Source organism: Nerophis ophidion, linkage group LG03 (assembly GCF_033978795.1).
Source record: "Nerophis ophidion isolate RoL-2023_Sa linkage group LG03, RoL_Noph_v1.0, whole genome shotgun sequence".
Classification (NCBI taxonomy): domain Eukaryota; kingdom Metazoa; phylum Chordata; class Actinopteri; order Syngnathiformes; family Syngnathidae; genus Nerophis; species Nerophis ophidion.
The window spans coordinates 8,200,984-8,227,046 of record NC_084613.1 but is presented as its reverse complement, the minus strand read 5'-3'; the positions used below and the strand labels follow the sequence as shown (position 1 = coordinate 8,227,046).

At 42.1% G+C, this 26,063-nt stretch overlaps 1 protein-coding gene across 3 annotated transcripts in view; it reads left to right on the top strand.

Annotated features, from left to right (window-relative positions):
- syne1b (spectrin repeat containing, nuclear envelope 1b) overlaps positions 1 to 26,063 on the top strand; it is a 346,051-nt gene that overhangs the window by 112,281 nt on the left and 207,707 nt on the right. For all 3 annotated transcript variants that reach the window (XM_061894156.1, XM_061894155.1, XM_061894154.1), the window contains exons 47-53: positions 22 to 134; positions 4,306 to 4,511; positions 4,570 to 4,719; positions 4,795 to 5,086; positions 12,380 to 12,552; positions 20,036 to 20,345; positions 23,572 to 23,736. In XM_061894156.1, coding sequence (XP_061750140.1) covers positions 22 to 134; positions 4,306 to 4,511; positions 4,570 to 4,719; positions 4,795 to 5,086; positions 12,380 to 12,552; positions 20,036 to 20,345; positions 23,572 to 23,736 — 1,409 coding nt within the window. The remainder of the gene's footprint in view (positions 1 to 21; positions 135 to 4,305; positions 4,512 to 4,569; positions 4,720 to 4,794; positions 5,087 to 12,379; positions 12,553 to 20,035; positions 20,346 to 23,571; positions 23,737 to 26,063) is intronic.

The window sequence follows — 26,063 nt, the reverse complement described above, 5'->3', positions numbered from 1 at the left end:
ACCTCTTTCTTTGGTCCACAGATCTTGTTCAGGAGTTCCATCGCTGGCTTGTAGAACAGAGGGAGATTGTGAAGGAATGCTCCGACCGGTCTGGAGACACCCACATTGTCGAGCGCAAGTTACAGAAACTAAATGTAAAGCCTCTCCTCAAACTACAAAACCAAAAAGCAGTGAAGTTGTCACGTTGTGTAAATGGTAAATAAAATAAAAAGAGATTACAATGATTTGCAAATCCTTTTCAACTTATATTCAATTGAATAGACTGCAAAGACAAGATATTTCATGTTCACACTGAAAAACGTTATTATTTTTTGCAAATATTAGCTCATTTCGAATTTGATGCCTGCAACATGTTTCAAAAAAGCTGGCACAACTGGCAAAAAAGACTGAGAAAGTTGAGGAATGCTCATCAAACACTTATTTAGAACATCCAACAGGTGAACAGGCTAATTTAGAACAGGTGGGTGCCATGATTGGCTATAAAAGCAGATTCCATGAAATGCTCAGTCATTCAGAAACAAGGACGGGGCGAGGTTCACCACTTTGTCAACAAATGTCTGAGCAAATTGTTTAAGAACAACATTTCTCAACCAGCTATTGCAAGGAATTTAGGGATTTCACCATCTACGGTCCGTAATATCTTCAAAAGGTTCAGAGAATCTGGAGAAATCACTCCACGAAAGCGGCAATGCTCGTGACTTTCAATCCCTCAGGCAGTACTGCATCAAAAAGCGACATCGGTGTGTAAAGGATATCACCACATGGGCTCAGGAACACTTCAGAAAACCAGTGTCAGTAACTACAGTTGGTCGCTACATCTGTAAGTGCAAGTTAAAACTCTACTATGCAAAGCCAAAGCAATTCATCAACAACACCCAGAAACGCCGCCGGCTTCGCTGGACCCGAGCTCATCTAAGATGGACTGATGCCAATTGGACAAGTGTTCTGTGGTCTGACGAGTCCACATTTCCAATTGTTTTTGGAAACTGTGGACGTTGTGTCCTCTGGACCAAAGTGGAAAAGAACCATCCGGACACTTCTAGGCGCAAAGTATAATAGCCAGCATGTGTGATGGTATGGGGGTGTATTAGTGCCCAAGGCATGGGTAACTTACACATCTGTGAAGGCACCATTAATGCTGAAAGGTACATACAACTTTTGGAGCAACATATGTTGCAATCCAAGCAACGTGTTTTTCAAGGACGCCCCTGCTTATTTCAGCAAGACAATGCCAAGTCATGTGTTGCAACAGCGTGGCTTCATACTAAAAGAGTGCGGGTAGTAGACTGGCCTGCCTGTAGTCCAGACCTGTCTCACATTGAAAATGTGTAGTGCAAAATGAAACATAAAATATGAGGCAGGAGACTGTTGAACAACTTACGATGTACATCAAGCAAGATTGGGAAATAATTCCACTTCAAAAATGTGTCTCCTCAGTTCCTAAACCTTTACTGAGTGTTGTTAAAAGGAAAGGCCATGTAACACACTGGTAAAAAATGCCCCTGTGACCACTTTTTTGCAATGTGTTGCTGCCATTAATTCAAAGTTGTTGATATTTTGCAAAAAACAAATTTTGTTTCTCAGTGTGAACATGAAATATCTTGTCTTTGCAGTCTATTCAATTGAATATAAGTTGAAAAAGATTTGCAAATCATTATAATCTCTTTTTATTGACCATTTACCGTATTTTTCAGACTATAAGTCGCAGTTTTTTTCATAGTTTGGCCGGGGGTGCGACTTATACTCAGGAGTGACTTATGTGTGAAATTATTAACACATTACCGTAAAATATCAAAGAATATTATTTATCTCATTCGCGTAAGAGACTAGACGTATAAGATTTCATGGGATTTATCGATTAGGAGTGACAGATTGTTTGGGAAAGGTATAGCATGTTCTATATGTTATAGTTATTTGAATGACTCTTACCATAATATGTTAGGTTAACATACCAGGCACCTTCTCAGTTGGTTATTTATGCCTCATATAACGTACACTTATTCAGTCTGTTGTTCACTATTCTTTATTTATTTGTCTTTCAAATGTCTATTCTTGGTGTTGGGTTTTATCAAATAAATTTCCCCCAAAAATGCGACTTATATTCCAGTGCGACTTATATATGTTTTTTTTTTCCTACTTTATCATGCATTTTCGGCAGGTGCGACTTATACTCCGGAGCTGTCAGGCTTCCCCCTGACAGTTTGTCAATGTTTTAGTTTTCCTCTGCATTTGTCTGTTTCCTCTGTGTTTAGTAGTTCCTGTCTAGTGCTCTTATTTTGTTTCAGCTTCCTGTTGGTCTCCCTGTGTCCTGTCTTCACTCAGCTGCGGCTGATTGGCATCTGGTCACACCTGATGTCAATCAGCCAGCTCCTATTTCACCTGCTTTGTTCCTCCAGTCAGTGCTGGATCATTGTATTGTATTGCATTGTCGTTGCCACATGTCACTCTTGTCGTGCTACCTGTCGTGTCATTTTGTTACAGCCCCTACATGTCATGCTACACTTTGTCCTGGTCGTCGTAGCGGTAAGCTGTTTTTGTTAGCAATAGTTATTTCCAGTTTTTCTGTTTGCCATCCACTAGCTTCCATGCTAGAGTTCCTTTTTGTTTTTCGAGCTCCCAATGCTAGCTCCCTTAGTTGGTTATTCCGCCCACGTGCGTGCTTTTTGTTTGTTCTTGTTTAGTTTTAATTAAATCATGTCTTCTTATCTAATGCCTGCCTCCATCTCTGCATCATGGGGTTCAACAACAAATAACCCTGACATGAGCGACTTATGGGTGAAATTATTAACACATTACCGTAAAATATCAAATAATATTATCTATCTAATTCGCGGAAGAGACGAAGAAAATGTCAGCAATCGTCCCACACACGTCAACCAATAAGAATTAGGCGGAGGAGGGTCATGGCAGAAGTGCATTGTGGGTCATGGGATGCTAACTGCTATATGCTATATGCCAGGGGTAGGGAACCTATGGCTCTAGAGCCAGATGTGGCTCTTTTGATGACTGCATCTGGCTCTCTGATAAATCTGAACTGATGTTGCTTAACACGATAAATAATGAATGATTCCACTTGTAATCACAGTGTTAAAAATAATGTTCAAAATATAAAACATTCTCATGCATTTTTAATCCATCTATCCGTTTTCTACCGCACCTGTTCAAGAAGTTGCGTTAATGGTAAGAAGTTATTTGTTTATTATTGGTTAGTGTGGGGCTTGCCCTCCTGGGGGTTCTTCAGACCCCCAAGCACCGACATGAGAGCCTGTTTTAGGGTTACAATATTGTTTTGTTTTTTAATAAGTCTCTCAGTTGCTTTCCAGCAATAGTATTTCCAGCCCCAATAAAGTCTCTCCTCCTGGCTGCTGCTTATAACAGAGCGACAGGTGATTAGATAACAAGGCCCAGGTGGGCCTTGTTATCTAATCACCTGTCGCTGCAGGCCCGCAGGCCACGCCCCCTCCACAGTTAGCTTCAGAATAACCATGTTATTACAAAGAATAAGAGACCTATTATACTCTAGAAATGTTGGTCTTACTTAAAAATGCACATGTTTAGTTGTGTTCAGTGTTACAAAAAATATTATATGGCTCTTACGGAAATATATTTTAAAATATTTGGCTTTTTGGCTCTCTCAGCCAAAAAGGTTCCCGACACCTGCTATATGCTATTGCTGTAGCTATTAAAATGGATCATTTCATCGTTGGCGGTAACTTATAAAAACTGGGAAGGGCTGAACAAAAATGGCACCAAAAAGGAAATTATGTACTGCAGATTACAAGCTGGACGTAGTGAAAAATGCAGCAGAAAACGACAAGAGGAAGCGGCGCATACCTTTGGAGTTGGCAGAGTTGTTTAGAAGCGACATCGAGGATGAAGATTTCATGGGATTTATCGATTAGGAGTGACAGATTGTTTGGTAAAGGTATAGCATGTTCTATATGTTATAGTTATTTGAATGACTCTTACCATAATATGTTAGGTTAACATACCAGGCACCTTCTCAGTTGGTTATTTATGCCTCATATAACGTACACTTATTCAGCCTGTTGTTCACTATTCTTTATTTTAAATTGCCTTTCAAATGTCTATTCTTGGTGTTGGGTTTTATCAAATAAATTTCCCCCAAAAATGCGACTTATACTCCAGTGCGACTTGTATATGTTTTTTTTCCTTCTCTATTATGCATTTTCGGCAGGTGCGACTTATAGTCTGAAAAATACGTGCCGACTTCACTGCTTTTGGGGTTTTGCAAACGTAGCAATTAAAGAAAAACATAGCGACAAGGTACTTTTGGTTTTCCAGGGGGCGACGGGGCGCATGGAGGAAGGCGAGCTGCGCCTCACGCAGGTCTGCGAGGAAGGAGAGAAACTGCTGCTCCATCTTCCCAAGGCCAACGCTGGCCAGGTCCAGCAGCACATGTCCTCCATCCAGCAGGACTGGGACAGCTTTGTGGAGCAGTGCAGGCAGAACCAGCAGATCCTGGAGGACAGTGCGTCCCTCATGAAAGGGTGAGGCGACATCTTCACCCTCCGTCCCGCAAACATTTCAACACATTTTCCCCCGCAGGTTTGAGGGCCGCCTTAAGAAGCTCCGCTGGTGGCTGGAGCACATGGAAAAGAGGATGACGACAGATCTACTGGAAGCCAAACAACGTTGTTCTGAGAAGGCTTTGCTGGAGCAAGTCGAGGAATATCAGCAGGAAGTCCTCAAAGAAAGGTGGCGAGTTGCACTAATGCACCATCCACCGCCCTCGGAGTTCACGCAAACACATTCCACCTCCCTCCCGTGCAGAGATTTGTTCGAGCGTTTGTGCCAGGAGGCCCGGGGGCTCAACGAGGGCGGGCGAGGGGACGGCAGCGAGACCCGAGTCACCGCTCAGCTGCAGTCGCAGTACCACACCCTGCTGAGGCGTGTCCGGGAGAGGCTGCGCTGCTGCCAGCTCTCTTTGCAGGAGCAGCAGGCCTTCCAGGAGACTCTGCAGGCCACCTGGACCTGGCTGAATGGGGTCCAGGAGCGTCTGGCTTCGCTCAACAGCACGCTGGGGAACAAGGAGACTCTAGAGAAAAGACTTGTTCTTGTACAGGTCAGTGGAGGACAATATCTGGGTTGTACGGTATACCGGTACTGGTATAGTATCGCGGTACTAATGAATCAAAAACAGTACTATAGTCTGTTTGAAAAGCACTGGTTCCCAGGCATTGCTGGTTTTACGAGCAGAGGAGCATGTTCGGCAGCGCACACACTAGAGATGCGCGGATAGGCAATTATATCATCCGCATCCGCATCACCAAAGTCGTCATCCACCCGCCGTCCACCCGAACTAACATTTTATCAGGACCGTACCCGCCCGCCAACCGCCCGCCAACCGCCCGCTGAAATATATCAGAGGTCGACCGCCTTTACCACTCACAGAGGTACTGGTATAGGATCGCGGTACTAATGAATCAAAAACAGTACTATACTCTGTTTGAAAAGCACTGGTTCCCAGGCATTGCTGGTTTTACGAGCAGAGGAGCATGTTCGGCAGCGCACACACTAGGAATGCGCTGATAGGCAATTATATCATCCGCATCCGCATCACCAAAGTCGTCATCCACCCGCCGTCCACCCGAACTAACATTTTATCAGGACCGTACCCGCCCGCCAACCGCCCGCCAACCGCCCGCTGAAATATATCAGAGGTCGACCGCCTTTACCACTCACAGAGGTACTGGTATAGGATCGCGGTACTAATGAATCAAAAACAGTACTATACTCTGTTTGAAAAGCACTGGTTCCCAGGCATTGCTGGTTTTACGAGCAGAGGAGCATGTTCGGCAGCGCACACACAAGAGATGCGCGGATAGGCAATTATATCATCCGCATCCGCATCACCAAAGTCGTCATCCACCCGCCGTCCACCCGAACTAACATTTTATCAGGACCGTACCCGCCCACCAACCGCCCGCTGAAATATATCAGAGGTCGACCGCCTTTACCACTCACAGAGGTACTGGTATAGTATCGCGGTACTAATGAATCAAAAACAGTACTATACTCTGTTTGAAAAGTACTGGTTCCCAGGCATTGCTGGTTTTACGAGCAGAGGAGCATGTTCGGCAGCGCACACACTAGAGATGCGCGGATAGGCAAATATATCATCCGCATCACCAAAGTCGTCATCCACCCAAACTAACATTTTATCAGGACCGTACCCGCCCACCAACCGCCCGCTGAAATATATCAGAGGTCGACCGCCTTTACCACTCACAGAGGTACTAGTATAGTATCGCGGTAGTAATGAATCAAAAACAGTACTATACTCTGTTTGAAAAGTACTGGTTCCCAGGCATTGCTGGTTTTACGAGCAGAGGAGCATGTTCGGCAGCGCACACACTAGAGATGCGCGGATAGGCAATTATATCATCCGCATCCGCATCACCAAAGTCGTCATCCACCCGCCGTCCACCCGAACTGACATTTTATCAGGACCGTACCCGCCCGCCAACCGCCCGCTGAAATATATCAGAGGTCGACCGCCTTTACCACTCACAGAGGTACTGGTATAGTATCGCAGTACTAATGAATCAAAAACAGTACTATATTCTGTTTGAAAAGCACTGGTTCCCAGGCATTGCTGGTTTTACGAGCAGAGGAGCATGTTCGGCAGCGCACACACTAGAGATGCGCGGATAGGCAATTATATCATCCGCATCCGCATCACCAAAGTCGTCATCCACCCGCCGTCCACCCGAACCAACATTTTATCAGGACCGTACCCGCCCGCTGAAATATATCAGAGGTCGACCGCCTTTACCACTCACAGAGCTACTTACACCTGTTTCACAGAGTAATGAAGACAATTGTTCTTGCGACTATCCAATAGCGTTCATCCTGATGACAAGAATATGGGCATGCTGTGAAGCCATTGCCTTTGACAGCTTCAACAACATGTACGAACCGATTGTTGGTCCAGCAACATATTGTGTGCAGCTTCCGCAATCACACGTACAAGATTGAAAGGCATACTGGGTGATACAGAGTACACTGATGGTTGTGATATATACAACTTCAACACCTACTAATATGCGCCACGCTGTGAAGCCACACAATACAAGATTGACAAACACATTTCGGGAGAACATCCTCACAGTAACACAACATAAACGCAACACAACAAATACCCATAATCCTTTGTATCCGTGACAAATCCTGAATATATTTTACACCCCCGCACCCCCAACTCCGCCCACCTTATTGACGCATGGGGGGGTTTGCTGCTAGCGGGGTGTATAAAATAGTCAGGAATTTCATGAATACAAAGGATTCTGGGTATGTGTTGTGTTGCGTTTATGTTCTGTTACTCGGAGGATGTTCTGCCGAAACCTGTTTGTCAATCTTGTATTGTGTGGCTTCACAGCGTGGCGCATATTAGTAAGAGTGTTAAAATAGTTTATATCACAACCATTAGTGTACTCTGTGTCACCCAGTATGCCTTGCAGTCGTGTGCGTGTCGCTTCTGAAGCCACACACAACATGATGCTGGACTGACAATCAGATCATACATATTGTAGAAGGCGACAAAGCCAAAGGCTTCATAGCACGCCCTGATACTTATTATCTGGGTGACTGCCGGCAGTCATTCAATAGAATAATAGCGTCTCCTAATGTCTACTTTGCTTTATGACACAGGTCTTAAATGGCTCTTTAAATAGCAAAGGACACCGATCCCAGGACCATGTATATCAAATATTTCCGGATGGTTCAACCGCTGGTTCAGCTCACTGGATCGGTTTGCAGCCGAGTGTGAAGCGGCCGGAATGAGAATCAGCACCTCCAAATCCGAGTCCATGGTTCTCTCCCGGAAAAGGGTGGAGTGCCATCTCCGGGTAGGGGAGGAGACCCTGCCCCAAGTGGAGGAGTTCAAGTACCTAGGAGTCTTGTTCACGAGTGGGGGAAGAGTGGATCGTGAGATCGACAGGCGGATCGGTGCGGCGTCTTCAGTAATGCGGACGTTGTACCGATCCGTTGTGGTGAAGAAGGAGCTGAGCCGGAAGGCAAAGCTCTCAATTTACCGGTCGATCTACGTTCCCACCCTCACTTATGGTCATGAGCTTTGGGTCATGACCGGAAGGATAAGATCACGGGTACAAGCGGCCCAAATGAGTTTCCTCCGCTCTCCCTTAGAGATAGGGTGAGAAGCTCTGCCATCCGGGAGGGACTCAAAGTAAAGCCGCTGCTCCTCCACATGGAGAGGAGCCAGATGAGGTGGTTCGGGCATCTGGTCAGGATGCCACCTGAACGCCTCCCGAGGGAGGTGTTTAGGGCACGTCCAACCGGTAGGAGGCCACGGGGAAGACCCAGGACACGTTGGGAAGACTATGTCTCCCGGCTGGCCTGGGAACGCCTCGGGATCCCCCGGGAAGAGCTAGACGAAGTGGCTGGGGAGAGGGAAGTCTGGGCTTCCCTGCTTAGGCTGCTGCCCCCGCGACACGTCCTCGGATAAGCGGAAGAAGATGGATGGATGGATGGATGGATGGTTCAACCGCCACCCGCCCAAATCTATTTAAAATCTATTTTTTCGTCATGTCGACCGCCCGACCCGCGGTTTATCCGCGGACTCCGCGGATGAGAGACCGCAAACCGCGCATTTCTAGCACACACACAGAGTACTTATATAAGCAGACTAGACAGAAAAGGGAGAATGGACGTACTTTGGCTTAAAAAGTCAAGATAAAGGTGAAGTTATAATACTGAAACACCCTCAGGAAGAGCTGCTTTGAGACATGGCTAGCAATTACCGCAGTTGGGAGTGTATTAGCTACCGTATTTTTAGGACTATAAATCGCAGTTTTTTTCATAGTTTGGCCGGGGGTGCGACTTATACTCAGGAGTGACTTATGTGTTAAATTAACACATTACCGTAAAATATCAAATAATATTATTTAGCTCATTCACGTAGAGACTAGACGTATAAGATTTCATGGGATTTATCGATTAGGAGTGACAGATTGTTTGGTAAAGGTATAGCATGTTCTATATGTTATAGTTATTTGAATGACTCTTACCATAATATGTTGCGTTAACATACCAGGCACCTTCTCAGTTGCTTATTTATGCCTCATATAACGTACACTTATTCAGCCTGGTGTTCACTATTCTTTATTTATTTTAAATTGCCTTTCAAATATCTATTCTTGTTGTTGGGTTTTATCAAATAAATTTCCCTAAAAAATTAGACTTATACTCCAGTGCGACTTATCAATCAATCAATCAATGTTTACTTATATAGCCCTAAATCACTAGTGTCTCAAAGGGCTGCACAAACCACTACGACATCCTCGGTAGGCCCACATAAGGGCAAGGAAAAACTCACACCCAGTGGGACATCGGTGACAATAATGATTATGAGAACCTTGGAGAGGAGGAAAGCAATGGATGTCGAGCGGGTCTAACATGATACTGTGAAAGTTCAATCCACAATGGATCCAACACAGTCGCGAGAGTCCAGTCCAGAGCGGATCCAACACAGCAGCGAGAGTCCCGTTCACAGCGGAGCCAGCAGGAAACCATCCCAAGCGGAGGCGGATCAGCTGCGCAGAGATGTCCCCAGCCGGCAGATCAACTGGTCTAATGTTTTTTTCCTTCTTTACAATGCATTTTCGGCAGGTGCGGCTAAAAATACGGTACTTCTAAATGACTAATCCTTGTCTCCATGGCGACAAATAAAGTACCTTTCTTACAAGTACCATTATCACTGCAGGTCGAGGAATATCGAAACAATAGTTCACCGGTGTCACAATGTAAACAAACACCATGGTTGGATCTACACCTGACATCCACTGTAATGATACCAAGTACAATAGCGTATCTAGTCGATACTACTCTGATTATATCGATATTTTTTTGTCGTCAAGTCTTGTTTTAACACCAACTACGACAACAAGAATTAAAATAAAAGATTAGTTTGGTTTTAGAAATATTTGGGGTTTTAAAAAAGAAGAGGTTGTCTTATATCCGGGTCACTAAAGTAGTCATGAGATTCCCACAATTGTGTCCAGATTAAAAAAAAAAAAAATTATAATAATTTTTTTCTTAGATGTCCTTTTAGCATAAACAACCCTAAACATAACATTTGTTTTGGTAAAATATTCGATTTTCAACACTAAATGGTCCCTAGTGTGTGAATGTGAGTGATGTCTGTCTATCTGTGTTGGCCCTGCGATGAGGTGGTGACTTGTCCAGGGTGTACCCCGCCTTCCGCCCGATTGTAGCTGAGATAGGCGCCAGCGCCCCCCGCGACCCCGTAAGGGAATAAGCGGCAGAAAATGGATGGATTCTATAAGTCTTGTTTTCCTTTTTTTTTTAAGTATTATTTTTAGAAAGTCAGTAAATACGTCCCTGGACACATGAGGACTTTGAATATGATCCTGTAACTACTTGGTATCGGATCGATACCTAAATGTGTGGTATCATCCAAAACTAATGTCAAGTATCAAAGAAGAGAAGAATAAGTGATTATTACATTTTAACAGAAGTGTAGATAGAACATGTTGAAATGGAAAATAAGCAGATATTAACTGTAAATAAACAAGTGAAGTGTGAGTGAGTGAAGTATATTTATATAGCGCTTTTCTCTAGTGACTCAAAGCGCTTTACATAGTGAAACCCAATATCTAAGTTACATTTAAAGCAGTGTGGGTGGCACTGGGAGCAGGTGGGTAAAGTGTCTTGCCCGAGGACACAACGGCAGTGACTAGGATGGCGGAAGCGGGAATCGAACCTGCAACCCTCAAGTTGCTGGCACGGCCGCTCTACCAACCGAGCTATGCCGCCCCGGATCAATAATATTTTTTTACAGTTTGTCCCTCATAATGTTGACAATATAATAGGTAGATAAATGGCACAATATATTACTGCATACATCAGCAGACTAATTAGGAGTTTGTGTTTGTTTACTTACTACTAAAAGACAAGTTGTCTAATACGTTCACTATTTTTTCAGGACTAAATTGCAATAATAAAGATATGTTTCATGTACCTTAAGATTTTTTGTTAAAATAAAGCCAATCATGGCACCCACCTGATCCCAAGTAGCCTGCACACCTGTGGGATGTTCCAAATAAGCGTTTGATGAGCATTCCTCAACTTTATCAGTATTTATTGCCACCTCTCCCAACATCAAATTCTAAAGTTAATGATTATTTGCAACAAAAAAATTTTTTTATCAGTTTGAACATCAAATATGTTGTCTTTGTAGCATATTCAACTGAATATGGGTTGAAAAGGATTTGCAAATGATTGTATTTCATTTATATTTACATTTAACACAATTTCCCAACTCATATGGAAACGGGGTTTGTATATGGATAGGCTTGTGTGTAAGCAAGCTCGTTACAGGAGGCCCCAGGTGGACAGAAATAAGCGTAATGTGTTATTTGTTATAGTAACTATTAGGGATGCACCGAAATGAAAATTTGTGGCCGAAGCCGAATAAAATTTAAACCGAATACCGAATTATGAATGCAGTTTTTCACAATTTTTTTTATATTGCATAAATAGCCTAGAATAAATATTTAAACATGTTTTTCAAATAAAGTCATTTTTTTATTGAATATTGACTTTTTTAATGTTCCAGTAGCCTTTGCTTTTCAAAAAAAGCACAACGTTTTTCACTTATATTAGGCCTTCAAACAATCAATCAATCAATCAATCAATGTTTACTTATATAGCCCTAAATCACTAGTGTCTCAAAGGGCTGCACAAACCACTACGACATCCTCGGTAGGCCCACATAAGGGCAAGGAAAAATCACACCCAGTGGGACGTCGGTGACAATGATGACTATGAGAACCTTGGAGAGGAGGAAAGCAATGGATGTCGAGCGGGTCTAACATGATACTGTGAAAGTTCAATCCATAATGGATCCAAAACATGCATTCCAAAAAAAAATAAAGTGCATTAACGTGGATAAACCCAAAACAAATGAATTATTGTCCTTTTGGTACAAGTCTGCTTAGCCACAGTAGATAGGCTAATAATGTAAACAGAAGGCTTAAGTAAATCTCAATTAAGTGTGTGCTTGTAACCTCATACACTTATACAGGTAGCCTACACAACAGGCTAATAATGTAAACAGAAGGCTTAAGTAAATCTCAATTAAGTGTGTGCTTGTAACCTCATACACTTATACAGGTACACAACATATCCCAACGTCACTGCACGTTGGTTGATTGCGTCGCCGCGTCAAAAAATTGCGTCACACGCCACTATCCGGCCTTGTTTTTAACTCATTCCACCGAAGGCCGAATGTGGCTTTTTTTTGCCATATTCGGCCGAATATATTCGGTTACCGATTAATCGGTGCATCCCTAGTAACTATCCTCTTTCCTGCTAGGATGTCCTGCTGATGAAGGGTGAAGGCGAGGTGAAACTCAACATGACGGTGGGGAAGGGAGAGCAGGTCCTCAAGCATAACGGAGTGGAAGGACAGGAAGCCATTAGCTCGCCACTTCAGAGCTTGAAAGACGCCTGGGCCAACATGCTGATTATGTCTATGAGCTGCCACAGGTAGGAAAAGTCATCATTGTGGGATAAAAAAAAAGTCTATCCTATGTTCTTGTGGGAGTTAGGGTTGTTCGGTATACCTGGTACTAGTATAGTTATACCACCTCTAAAAAGTAACGGTTCCCTCCCCCCTTTTTTAACGGTTAAGTCATGTCGTCACCTTGCTGGTTTTACGAGCAGAGGAGCATGTTCGGCAGTGCGAACACACAGAGTACTTACAAGCAGACACAGTCTGTAGACAGAAAAGGGAGAACGGACGCATTTTGGCTTAAAAAGTCAAGATAAAGGTGAAGTTATAACACTGAAACACCCTCAGGAAGAGCTGCTGTGAGACATGGCTAGCAATTAAAGCAGTTGGGAGTGTTTTAGCTTCTTCTAAATGACTAATCCTTGTCTCCATGGCGACAAATAAAGTATGTTTCTTACAAGTACCATTTTCACTGCAGGTCGAGGAATGTCTAAACAATTGCTCACCGGCGTCACAATGTAAACAAACACCATGGTTGGATCTACACCTGACATCCACTGTAATGATACCAAGTATAGAAGTGTATATATGCGATACTACTATATTTGATTTGTACTGTTACACATTTTTTTCTTCCTTTAAACATTTATATTATGTTTATAAACTCAGTAAATACGTCCCTGGACACATGAGGACTTTGAATATGACCAATGTATGATCCTTTTACTACTTGCGTTCGGATCGATACCTAAATGTGTGGTATCATCCCAAAACTAATGTAAAGTAGGACGAGGAATATCTAAACATGCTTCACTACATGGAAGATACAGTAGCTCACCAGCGTCACAATGTAAACAAACGCCATAGGTGGCTCTATACCTGATATCCACTGTAATGATACCAAGTATAGAAGTGTATCTATTCGATACTACTGTATTTGTACCGTCACACTTTTTTCTTTCTTCCTTTAAACATTTATATTATGTTTATAAAGTCAGTAAATACGTCCCTGGACACATGAGGACTTTGAATATGACCAACCTAGGATCCTTTTACTACTTGGGATCAGATCGATACCTAAATGTGTGGTATCATCCCAAAACTAATGTAAAGGAGGATGAGGAATATCTAAACATGCTTCACTACATGGAAGATACAGTAGCTCACCAGCGTCACAATGTAAACAAACGCCATAGGTGGATCTACACCTGACATCCACTGTAATGATACCAAGTATAGAAGTGTATCTATTCGATACTACTATATTTGTACCGTCACACATTTTTTTTTTCATCCTTTAAACATTTATATTATGTTTATAAAGTCAGTAAATACGTCCCTGGACACATGAGGACTTTGAATATGACCAACATATGATCCTGGAACTACTTGGTATCGGATCGGTATCATCCCAAAACTAATGTAAAGGAGGACGAGGAATATCTAAACATGCTTCACTACACACCGTAGGAGGATACAGTAGCCCACCGCCGTCACAATGTAAACAAACGCCATAGGTGGCTCTACACCTGACATCCACTGTAATGATACCAAGTATAGAAGTGTATCTATTCGATACTACTATATTTGTACCGTCACACTTTTTTTTTTCTTTCTTTAAACATTTATATTATGTTTATAAACTCAGTAAATACGTCCCTGGACACATGAGGACTTTGAATATGACCAACATATGATCCTGGAACTACTTGGTATCGGATCGGTATCATCCCAAAACTAATGTAAAGGAGGACGAGGAATATCTAAACATGCTTCACTACATGGAAGATACAGTAGCTCACCAGCGTCACAATGTAAACAAACTCCATAGGTGGATCTATACCTGACATCCACTGTAATGATACCAAGTATAGAAGTCTATCTATTTGATACTACTATATTTGTACTGTTACACATTTTTTTCTTCCTTTGAACATTTATATTATGTTTATAAACTCAGTAAATACGTCCCTGGACACATGAGGACTTTGAATATGACCAACGTATGATCCCGGAACTACTTGTTATCGAATCGATACCTAAATGTGCGATATCATCCCAAAACTAATGTAAAGGAGGACGAGGAATATCTAAACATGCTCCACTACACACCGTAGGAGGATACAGTAGCCCACCGCCGTCACAATGTAAACAAACACCATAGGTGGATCTACACCTGACATCCACTGTAATGATACCAAGTATAGAAGTGTATCTATTCGATACTACTTTATTTGTACCGTCACACATTTTTTTTTCATCCTTTAAACATTTATATTATGTTTATAAACTTAATAAATACGTCCCTGGACACATGAGGACTTTGAATATGACCAACGTATGATCCTGGAACTACTTGGTATCGGATAGATACCTAAATGTGAGGTATCATCCCAAAACTAATGTAAAGGAGGACGAGGAATATCTAGACAGGCTTCACTACACACCGTAGGAGGATACAGTAGACCACCGCCGTCACAATGTAAACAAACGCCATAGGTGGATCTACAACTGACATCCACTGTAATGATACTAAGTATAGAAGTGTATCTATCCGATACTATATTTGTACCGTCACACTTTTTTTTCTTCCTTTAAACATTTATATTATGTTTATAAACTCAGTAAATACGTCCCTGGACACATGAGGACTTTGAATATGACCAACGTATGATCCTGGAACTACTTGGTATCGGATCGGTATCATCCCAAAACTAATGTAAAGGAGGACGAGGAATATCCAGACAGGCTTCACTACACACCGTGGGAGGATACAATAGCCCACCGCCGTCACAATGTAAACAAAAGCCATAGGTGCCTCTACACCTGACATCCACTGTAATGATACCGAGTATAGAAGCGTATATATTCGATACTACTGTATTTGTACCGTTACACATTTTTTTCTTCCTTTAAACATTTATATTATGTTTATAAACTCAGTAAATAGGTCTCTGGACACATGAGGACTTTGAATATGACCAACCTAGGATCCTTTAACTACTTGGGATCAGATCGATACCTAAATGTGTGGTATCATCCCAAAACTAATGTAAAGGAGGACGAGGAATATCTAAACATGCTTCACTACACACTGTAGGAGGATACAGTAGCCCACCGCCGTCGCAATGTAAACAAACGCCATAGGTGGATCTATACCTGACATCCACTGTAATGATACCAAGTATAGAAGTGTATCTATTCGATACTACTATATTTGTACCGTTACACATTTTTTTCTTCCTTTAAACATTTATATTATGTTTATAAACTCAGTAAATATGTCTCTGGACACATGAGGACTTTGAATATGACCAACCTAGGATCCTTTAACTACTTGGGATCAGATCGATACCTAAATGTGTGGTATCATCCCAAAACTAATGTAAAGGAGGACGAGGAATATCTAAACATGCTTCACTACACACTGTAGGAGGATACGGTAGCCCACCGCCGTCACAATGTAAACAAACGCCATAGGTGGATCTACACCTGACATCCACTGTAATGATACCAAGTACAATAGCGTATCTAGTCGATACTACTATGATTAAATCGTCTTTTTTCCCTTTTTTTTAAATTCATATTATGTTTATAAACTCAGTAAATACGTCCCTGGACACATGAGGACTTTGAATATGATCCTGTAACTACTTGGTATCAGATCGATACCTAAATGTGTGGTATCATCCAAAACTAATGTCAAGTATCACCCTCAGGAAAAGGTGCTTTAAGACATTGCTAGCTAGCTGTCAGGTTCAAACACTGATGACATCTATTAAACAGACTCGAAGCAAGGAATCATGCAGAGACAGACTTAGTCATGAGGTGAAGTTTTACGCAATTTACTGCGAGAAGTGTTCTCCCGGGATGCAATCGGACAAGGCTTGAAGGTAGGAACATTTTAATTATGACTATAAAAGTGGTAGAAACAAAAAGCGTTCAAGGCAAAGGCACAACTTAGCTAAGGGAACAAAAAACTAACATTTACTCTGGCATGAAACAGAGCATGAAAAGAACAATGTCACCAGGCAGACTAACTGACAAAGACAGGCTTAAATAATAATCTCCTGATTAGCGACAGGTGTGGCCCCAACAAATGAGGCAGGTGAAACTAATGAGTCGCCATGGTGACAAAACAAAAAAGGAAGCGCGAACAGGAACTAATGGAGTCCAAAACTAACAGAACATAACTAAACAAAACATGATCCAGACCACGGATCATGAGAGAGTTACATTTTGCTCAATTGAGGAGAGACGTTATTTAGGCTGTATTTTAGTTACAGATCCAAACTACGCTTAAAAGTCCAGCCCACGTGTTTCCTCTATTTATTTGGGAGGTCCCTAGTTACATCACTGAAGCTGCCGCTGAAGGAAGGGGGCTAATATCAACAGCTCCAGTTACACACAATATATGACTATTAACCTTCCTCTTGTGTTAGCTTTCTGTTACCATCTCTTATGTTAACGGGTCGGTTTTGACCCATGTTTTAAATCAGCTGTAAAATACACTAAAAACAATTATCTATCATCCAATTTGTTTCTCATCTCTTGGTTACCTCGTTAGGCTTCCTTATCCTTGAAAATATTGGTTTTAATATTTTTGGTTTGGGCCATTGGGCCTTTTTTTGTCAGTATACCCCTCGATTTCAATTTTTAAAAATGGTAAAACGAACCTCAAGAGAATCATATAAATAAAAAAAAGGTTGTTGTGTTACCTAACTATTACTAAGGGGTATTAGAACACATCTCTTAAATAAATGTGTTTTATTTATTTTTTCATTTTAAGAATTTTAATTATAGTAACATCTATGGTGTTACGGGTCAATTTCGACCCATATATATTTACTTCAAGAAAAAGGCTGAAACGTATTTTTTTCAGCAACAGAAATCCAACATCAAACAAACAACAACCAATCAAGCAAATGAAACCAAGAGAAATAGATTACTAGTTCCAAAACTAATAAAAAAACAAGATCAGAGTGGCAAAAAGTGACACTTTTAGTGTCCGTCTTTTGTTTGTTTTTGTACAGGATAACAAGGTAAAATGAGAATCCACTAAAGCTCACATGATTGGGAGAGGAGCTGGCTGTCAGTGTGTTCAGTTTTGGCTCTACTTAGTGCTTTATAGTCTTATTTTTATAACCGGGTCGAAACCGACCCTAACAACACCAAGGGCATAATTTCTACCAGAGCATTTTATAATTTAGTGAAAAAAATTTAAATGTTTTATTTTGTTGACAAAGAGGTTCCTGACAAAGTCAAAAAGCTTTGATGCAAAAAAATAAATGTATGTGGTGTTTTTATGCATTTAAAAACTAAAACGGGTCGCTGCCGACCCTAACACAAGACGAAGGTTAATAAAATGCAGATGTGTTGACGCTGGTGATATCGCCCCGTCTCTGCTTTGTCTGCGATGTTCGGCCTTGGCAGCCAGCAGGCCGAGTCTGGACACAACACTGATACGAGACGACTTGCAATCTTTTGGATTGCCAGCTTTGCACGGATAGAAAAATACAGCTTCAGCACAAATGATGATAACTATAGCAACGGCCCTTAAGCATAAGAGTTGTATGATAATATATACATATTTATCCTAACACTAGCTAGTGGCTAACGTTCAGCTGCAGTCTGCAGTGTTTTAGCTACTTCTAAATCACTAATCCTTGTCTCCATGGCGACAAATAAAGTGATTCCTTACAAGTATTATTATCATTGCAGGACGAGGAATATCTAAACGTGCTTCACTGCACACCGTAGGAGGATACAATAGCTCACCGGTGTCACAATGTAAACAAACGCCATGGGCGGATCTACACCTGACATCCACTGTAATGATACCAACTGCAAGAGCGTATCTAGTCGATACTGCTATGATCACATCGATATTTTTTTAGCATCACGAAATCTTTTTTCATTTAAAAAAAATTCATATTATGTTTAGAACAGTGGCTCTTAACCTGGGTTCGATCGAACCCTAGGGGTTCGGTCAATCGGCCTCAGGGGTTCGACGGAGCCTACGTCCAAACCTGACTAAATAACAAGATCAATGTTTTATTATTATTATCAAATGACAGCAATGATTTCCATGAGATTATTTTCTAATATAAGTGTTTTGGCACACTTACAATGACAAAAAAAAACATTGTTTTTCATCAGCTCTGTACAAGGTGGGGTTGGAAATAATTTGTACCCCTTTCAGATATTTAGGTCCCACTAAAACATTCACATGTAAACATGGGATCATGTGTACATTCCTGTACATTTGTTTGTAAAATATATATTTTTTTAGTATTTCTTTAATATAGTAACATCATTAAATTAGAAAAACGTTTTATTTTTCCACTAAAGAAGGGTTCGGTGGATGCACATATGACTCTGGTGGGGTTCGGTACCTCCAACAAGGTTAAGAACCACTGGTTTAAAAAGTCAGGAAATGCGTCACTGGACACATGAGAACTTGAATTATGACCATTGTATGATCCTGTAGCTACTTGGTATCGGATCGATACCCAAATTTGTGGTATCATCCAAAACTAATGTCAAGTATCAAGCAAGAGAAGAATAAGTGATTATTGCATTTTAACAGAAGTGTAAATAGAACATTTTAAAACAGAAGATAAGCAGATATTAACAGTAAATGAACAAGTACATTAATAATTCATTTTCTACAGCTTGTCCTTAATAATCTTGACAAAATAATAGAATGGAAAATGACACGATATCTAAGGGGTAGGGAACCTGTGGCTCTTTTGATGACTCAGATCAATTTTAGCTGACATTGCTTAACACGATAAGTAACGAATAAATCCGCTGGTATCAAAAATAACGTTCAAAATATAAAACATTCTCATGCTTTTTCATCCATCCATCCGGTTTCTACCGCACTTGTTCAAGAAGTCGCAATAATGGTAAGAAGTATTTTATTTATTTTTGGCTAGCCTCAGAATAACAATGTTATTAAAAAGAATAAGAGACTTATTATACTCTAAAAATGTTGGTCTTTCTTAAAAATGCACGCATATAGTTGTATTCAGTGTTAAAAAAAAAAAAAAAAAAGTAGTATGGCTCTCACGGAAATACTTTTTAAAATATTTGTCTTGTATGGCTCTCGCAGCCAAAAAGGTTCCCGAACCCTGCGATATCTTATTGTATATGTCAGCAGATTAATTAGGAGCTTTTGTTAGTTCACTGGCGACTTGTCCAGGGTGTACACTGCCTTCCGCTCGAATGCAGCTGAGATAGGCTCCAAAAACCCCCCGTAGCCCCAAAAGGGACAAGCGGTAGGAAATGGACGGATGGATGGACGGATGTTCACTATTTTATTTAAGGACTAAATTGCAACACTTACCATATGTTTAATGTCCCCTAAGATTTTTCTTTAAAATAAAGCAAATATTGACGTTTTTTGTGGTCCCCTTTATTTAGTGTAGAAATACATTTTGGTACCGGTACCAAAATATTGTGAGTACGCCCTCAGTTCGTTCCATTAATCGTTGAGCGTATCTTTTCCCGCAGTCGACTGGAGTGGACGGTGGCTCAGTGGAACAGCTTCCAGGAGAGCAAGAACCAGATCCAGCAGTGGATGGAGTCCGTGGAGCAGGAGGTGGGCATGACCCTGCCCCAGCAACCCGGCATCAAGGAGAAGTCCGTTCTCCTGGAGCGCCTCCGGGCCATCGAGGCCGACGTGGACGCTCACGCGGCGGTGCTGTCCCGTCTCAAAGACAAGGCTGTGGAGCTATATGAGAAAACCGGTGACCAGACTTTTGGACCGGAGTCAAGGGCTGAGCTCAACTCACACTTTGCTGATATATCAGCTGTGGTGAAAGTGAGTTGAATGAATGAATGAATGGTTTATTTTGAGCCATGCAAACAAAACAAGAGAATTACATAAAATACAAAAGAAATATCAATCAATCAATCAATCAATGTTTACTTATATAGCCCTAAATCATTAGTGTCTCAAAGGGCTGCACAGACCACTACGACATCCTCGGTAGGCCCACATAAGGGCAAGGAAAACTCACACCCAGTGGGACATCGGTGACAATAATGACCCAGTGGGACGTCGGTGACAATGATGACTATGAGAACCTTAAGCAATGGATGTCGAGCGGGTCTAACATGATACTGTGAAAGTTCAATTCATAATGGATCCAACACAGTCGCGAGAGTCCAGTCCAAAGCGGATCCAACACAGCAGCGAGAGTCCCGTTCACAGCGGAGCCAGCAGGAAACCATCCCAAGCGGAGGCGGATCAGCAGCGCAGAGATGTCCCCAGCCGATACACAGGCAAGCAGTACATGGCCACCGGATCGGACCGGACCCCCTCCACAAGGGAGAGTGGGACATAGGAGAAAAAGAAAAGAAACGGCAGATCAACTGGTCTAAAAAGGGAGTCTATTTAAAGGCTAGAGTATACAAATGAGTTTTAAGGTGAGACTTAAATGCTTCTACTGAGGTGGCATCTCGAACTGTTACCAGGAGGGCATTCCAGAGTACTGGAGCCCGAACGGAAAACGCTCTATAGCCCGCAGACTTTTTTTGGGCTTTGGGAATCACTAATAAGCCGGAGTCCTTTGAACGCAGATTTCTTGCCGGGACATATGGTACAATACAATCGGCAAGATAGGATGGAGCTAGACCGTGTAGTATTTTATACGTAAGTAGTAAAACCTTAAAGTCACATCTAAAGTGCACAGGAAGCCAGTGCAGGTGAGCCAGTACAGGCGTAATGTGATCAAACTTTCTTGTTCTTGTCAACTGTAATCTTTTAATGCTAGACATGGGGAGACCCGAAAATAATACGTTACAGTAGTCGAGACGAGACGTAACAAACGCATGGATAATGATCTCAGCGTCTTTAGTGGACAGAATGGAGCGAATTTTAGCGATGTTACGGAGATGAAAGAAGGCCGTTTTAGTAACGATTTTAATGTGTGACTCAAAGGAGAGAGTTGGGTCGAAGATAATACCCAGATTCTTTACCGTGTCGCCTTGTTTAATTGTTTGGTTGTCAAATGTTAGAGTTGTATTATTAAATAGAGTTCGGTGTCTAGCAGGACCACAGATACATTATTTTTACACCTACATTGAAAACATTACATGTGACTAATCTTTTGTAGATGTCAAGATTGGCTCAAAAGGGAGTGGGAAGAAGTAAACTTATTAGGTCTCACCCCTATACATATACAATATATATATACAATATATAATTCAATTCGGTGGTTGCTGCTATATATTGTCTATATAAAATACATTTAAATTCACACACACTTACATATATACATATGTACACACACATATGTACACAACACACACATTTATACAATTTATATATATATACATACATATATATATATGTATATATATACACACCTTTCGCCCGGAAAAGGGCGGAATGCCATCTCCGGGTTGGGGAGGAGACCCTGCCCCAAGTGGAGGAGTTCAAGTACCTAGGAGTCTTGTTCACGAAGTGAGGGAAGAGTGGATGGTGAGATCGACAGGCGGATCAGTGCGGCGTCTTCAGTAATGCGGACGTTGTACCGATCCGTTGTGGTGAAGAAGGAGCTGAGCCGGAAGGCATAGCTCTCAATTTACCGGTCGATCTACGTTCCCATCCTCACCTATGGTCATGAGCTTTGGGTCATGACCGAAAGGATAAGACCACGGGTACAAGCGGCCGAAATGAGTTTCCTCTGCCGTGTGGCGGGTCTCTCCCTTAGAGATAGGGTGAGAAGCTCTGCCATCCGGGAGGAACTAAAAGTAAAGCCGCTGCTCCTCCACATCGAGAGGAGCCAGATGAGGTGGTTCGGGCATCTGGTCAGGATGCCACCCGAACGCCTCCCGAGGGAGGTGTTTAGGGCACGTCCAACCGGTAGGAGGCCACGGGGAAGACCCAGGACACGTTGGGAAGACTATGTCTGGCCTGGGAACGCCTCGGGATCCCCCGGGAAGAGCTAGACGAAGTGGCTGGGGAGAGGGAAGTCTGGGTTTCCCTGCTTAGGCTGTTGCCCCCGCGACCCGACCTCGGATAAGCGGAAGAAGATGGATGGATACACACCTACATACATATACACACATAATCAATCAATCAATCAATCAATGTTTATTTATATAGCCCCAAATCACGAATGTCTCAAAGGACTGCACAAATCATTACGACTACAACATCCTCGGAAGAACCCACAAAAGGGCAAGGAAAACTCACCCCCAGTGGGCAGGGAGAACTCACATCCACTGGGACGCCAGTGACAATGCTGACTATGAGAAACCTTGGAGAGGACCTCAGATGTGGGCAACCCCCCCCCTCTAGGGGACCGAAAGCAATGGATGTCGAGCGGGTCTAACATGATGCTGTGAAAGTTCAATCCATAGTGGCTCCAACACAGCCGCGAGAGTTCAGTTCAAGCGGATCCAAGACAGCAGCGAGAGTCCCGTCCACAGGAAACCATCTCAAGCGGAGGCGGATCAGCAGCGTAGAGATGTCCCCAACCGATACAGGCGAGCGGTCCATCCTGGGTCCCTGAGCGGGACCCAGGATGGACACATACATACACGCATGCATATACCCAAAATACACACATATCCATCACACACACACACACACACACACACACCTATATAAATACTATAAATATAATAGTATATATAATATACACTTTTGTCTAAACATTATTAACAGTTTATGGTGCCTATTGGAACAAGCTTTCATTTTGACTGTGATATTAGTGGTTAAAAGTGGATCTGTGGCTGTGGAGCTACTGCCCCTGATCAACAGGACCTGAAGACCACTCTTGCTGTGTCCTATGCTGTGCATTAAAAGAGACGAGGGGAGCCCCCTGCCAGAGGAGTTATCCACGAACATAACTCTGTACTCCAGATAGTGTACCCAAATCCCTTTCCTTAGTTTCCATCGGCACCAATTCTTTAGTCAGAATTCATATTTGTTCTTACATTTGCAGAAAATTAGTATTACTCAAATTGCATATAGGATTGTTTGTGTTAGGAGCAAAAACCATTAATGTTGATATCCACTTTCCTTTCCCAAAAAGGGCAAAATACAGTCCACGCAAACCATTGTGTCAGAACACGAGCAGTACCTTGATTCCGTCAGAGACTTCAACGACTGGCTGATCTCAGCAAAGGAGGAACTCCAGCGCTGGTCTGACCTGTCAGGAGACTCAGCTTCCATTAAAAGAAAGCTCTCCAAAGTCCAGGTGAGTTTTTTTTTTTTTTACAGTCTGTTTTAGGGTTGTACCGGTACGGTACTATACTCTGTTTGAAAAGTACCGGTTCCCAGGCATGACGGCGCATCATCACGTCGTGACATTGCTGGTTTTACGAGCAGAGGAGCATGTTCGGCAGCGCGCGCACACGGAGTACTTACAAGCAGACACAGTGTGTAGACCAGGGGTCGGAAAACCTTTTTGGCTGAGAGAGCCATGAAAGGCAAATATTTAAAAATGTATTTCCGTAAGAGCCATATAATATTTGTTTTAACACTGAACACAACTAAACGTGTGCCTTTTTAAGTAAGACCAACATTTCTAGAGTATAATAGGTCTCTTATTCTTTGTAATAACATTGTTATTCTGAAGCTAACTGTGGTGGGGGCGTGGCCTGTGGGCCTGCAGCAAACTTGGGTGTCCCAGGACGGGCCTTGAAATCAGCGACAGGTGCGTAGACGGCCCACCTGGGCCATGTTATCTAATCACCTGCCTGGAGGAGAGACGGGGTGGAGGCTGGAGCCAGAGCGCGAGCGAGAGAGAAAAATACAATTCCTTGAAAGCAACTGAGAGACTTATTGAAAAATAAAACAATAATGTAACCCTGAAACAGGCTCTCATGTCGGTGCTTGGTGGTCTGAAGAACCCCCAGGAGAGCAAGCCCCACACTAACCAATAATAAATAAATTACTACTTACCATTAACGCAACTTTGTGAACATAAAAAAGCATGAGAATGTTTTATATTTTGAACGTTATTTTTAACACTGTGATTCCAAGTGGAATTATTCATTACTTATCGTGTTAAGGAATGTCAGCTCAGATTTATCCGAGAGCCAGATGCAGTCCTCAAAAGAGCCACATCTGGCTCTAGAGCCATAGGTTCCCTACCCCTGGTGTAGACAGAAAAGGGGAGAACGGACGCATTTTGGCTTAAAAAGTCAAGCTAAAGGTGAAGTTATAACACTGAAACACCATTAGGAAGAGCTGCTTTAAGACAGGGCTAGCTAGCTGGCGACTAACGTCCATCCACAGTGTTTTAACTCGAACTCGAACTTATAATAATAATAATTCCACCCTATACAATACCCTACTGTGCAATACTACCCTTCAAGTGCAATACGTCCGACACTGATTGTTATTTATTACTTTGGTACTCTTGTCTTGTTCTGTATATTGTACAGTATTTTGTATTTCAACAGTGTTTTGTATATTGTACAGGATTGCTTATTATTTGTATTGGATAGCAGTCAGTTTATTTAAATTGTTAGTTTTTTCCTTTATTACCTTTTGTGTTATTTATTTCACCCCATATTTGTTCCCACTACCGCACCTTAAGTTGGAGTTTTTAATCTCCATCCATCCATCCATTTTCTACCACTTATTCCCTTTTTGGGGTCGCGGGGGGCGCTGGCGCCTATCTCAGCTACAATTGGGCGGAAGGCGGTGTACACCCTGGACAAGCTTTTAATCTCGTTATATGCAAATATAATGACAATAAAGTCCATTCTATTCTATTTTTTTCTATTTTAGCTACTTATAAATCACTAATCCTCGCCTCCATGGCGACGAATAAAGTGAGTTTCCTACAAGTAGCATTATCACTGCAGGACGATGAATATCTAAACATGCTTCACTACACACCGTAGGAGGATACAATGTAAACAAACGTCATGGGTGGATATACACCTGACATCCGCTGTAATGATACCAAGTGCAATAGCTTACATAGTCGATACTACTATTTTTTTATCATCACAAAATATTTTTTCCTTTTTTTTTAATATATCATGTTTATAAAGGCAGGAAATACGTCCCTGGACACATGAGGACTTAAATTATGACCAATGTATGACCCTGTAACTACTTGGTATCGGATCTATACTTAAATTTTTGGTATCATCCAAGACTTATGTAAAGTATCAAAGAAGAGAAGAATAAGTGATTATTATGTTTTAACGGAAGTGTAGATAGAACATTTTAAAACAGAAAATAAGCAGATATCCATCCATCCACCTTCTTCCGCATATCCGAGGTCGGGTCGCGGGGGCAGCAGCCTAAGCAGGGAAGACCAGACTTCCCTCTCCCCAGCCACTTCGTCTAGCTCTTCCCGGGGGATCCCGAGGCGTTCCCAGGCCAGCCGGGAGACATAGTCTTCCCAACGTGTCCTGGGTCTTCCCCGTGGCCGAAACACCTCCCTAGGGAGGCGTTCGATATTAACAGTAAATGAACAAGTGGATTAATAATATTTTTTTTACAGTTTGTCCCTCATAATGTGTACAAAATAATAGGTGTATAAATGACACAATATTTTACTGC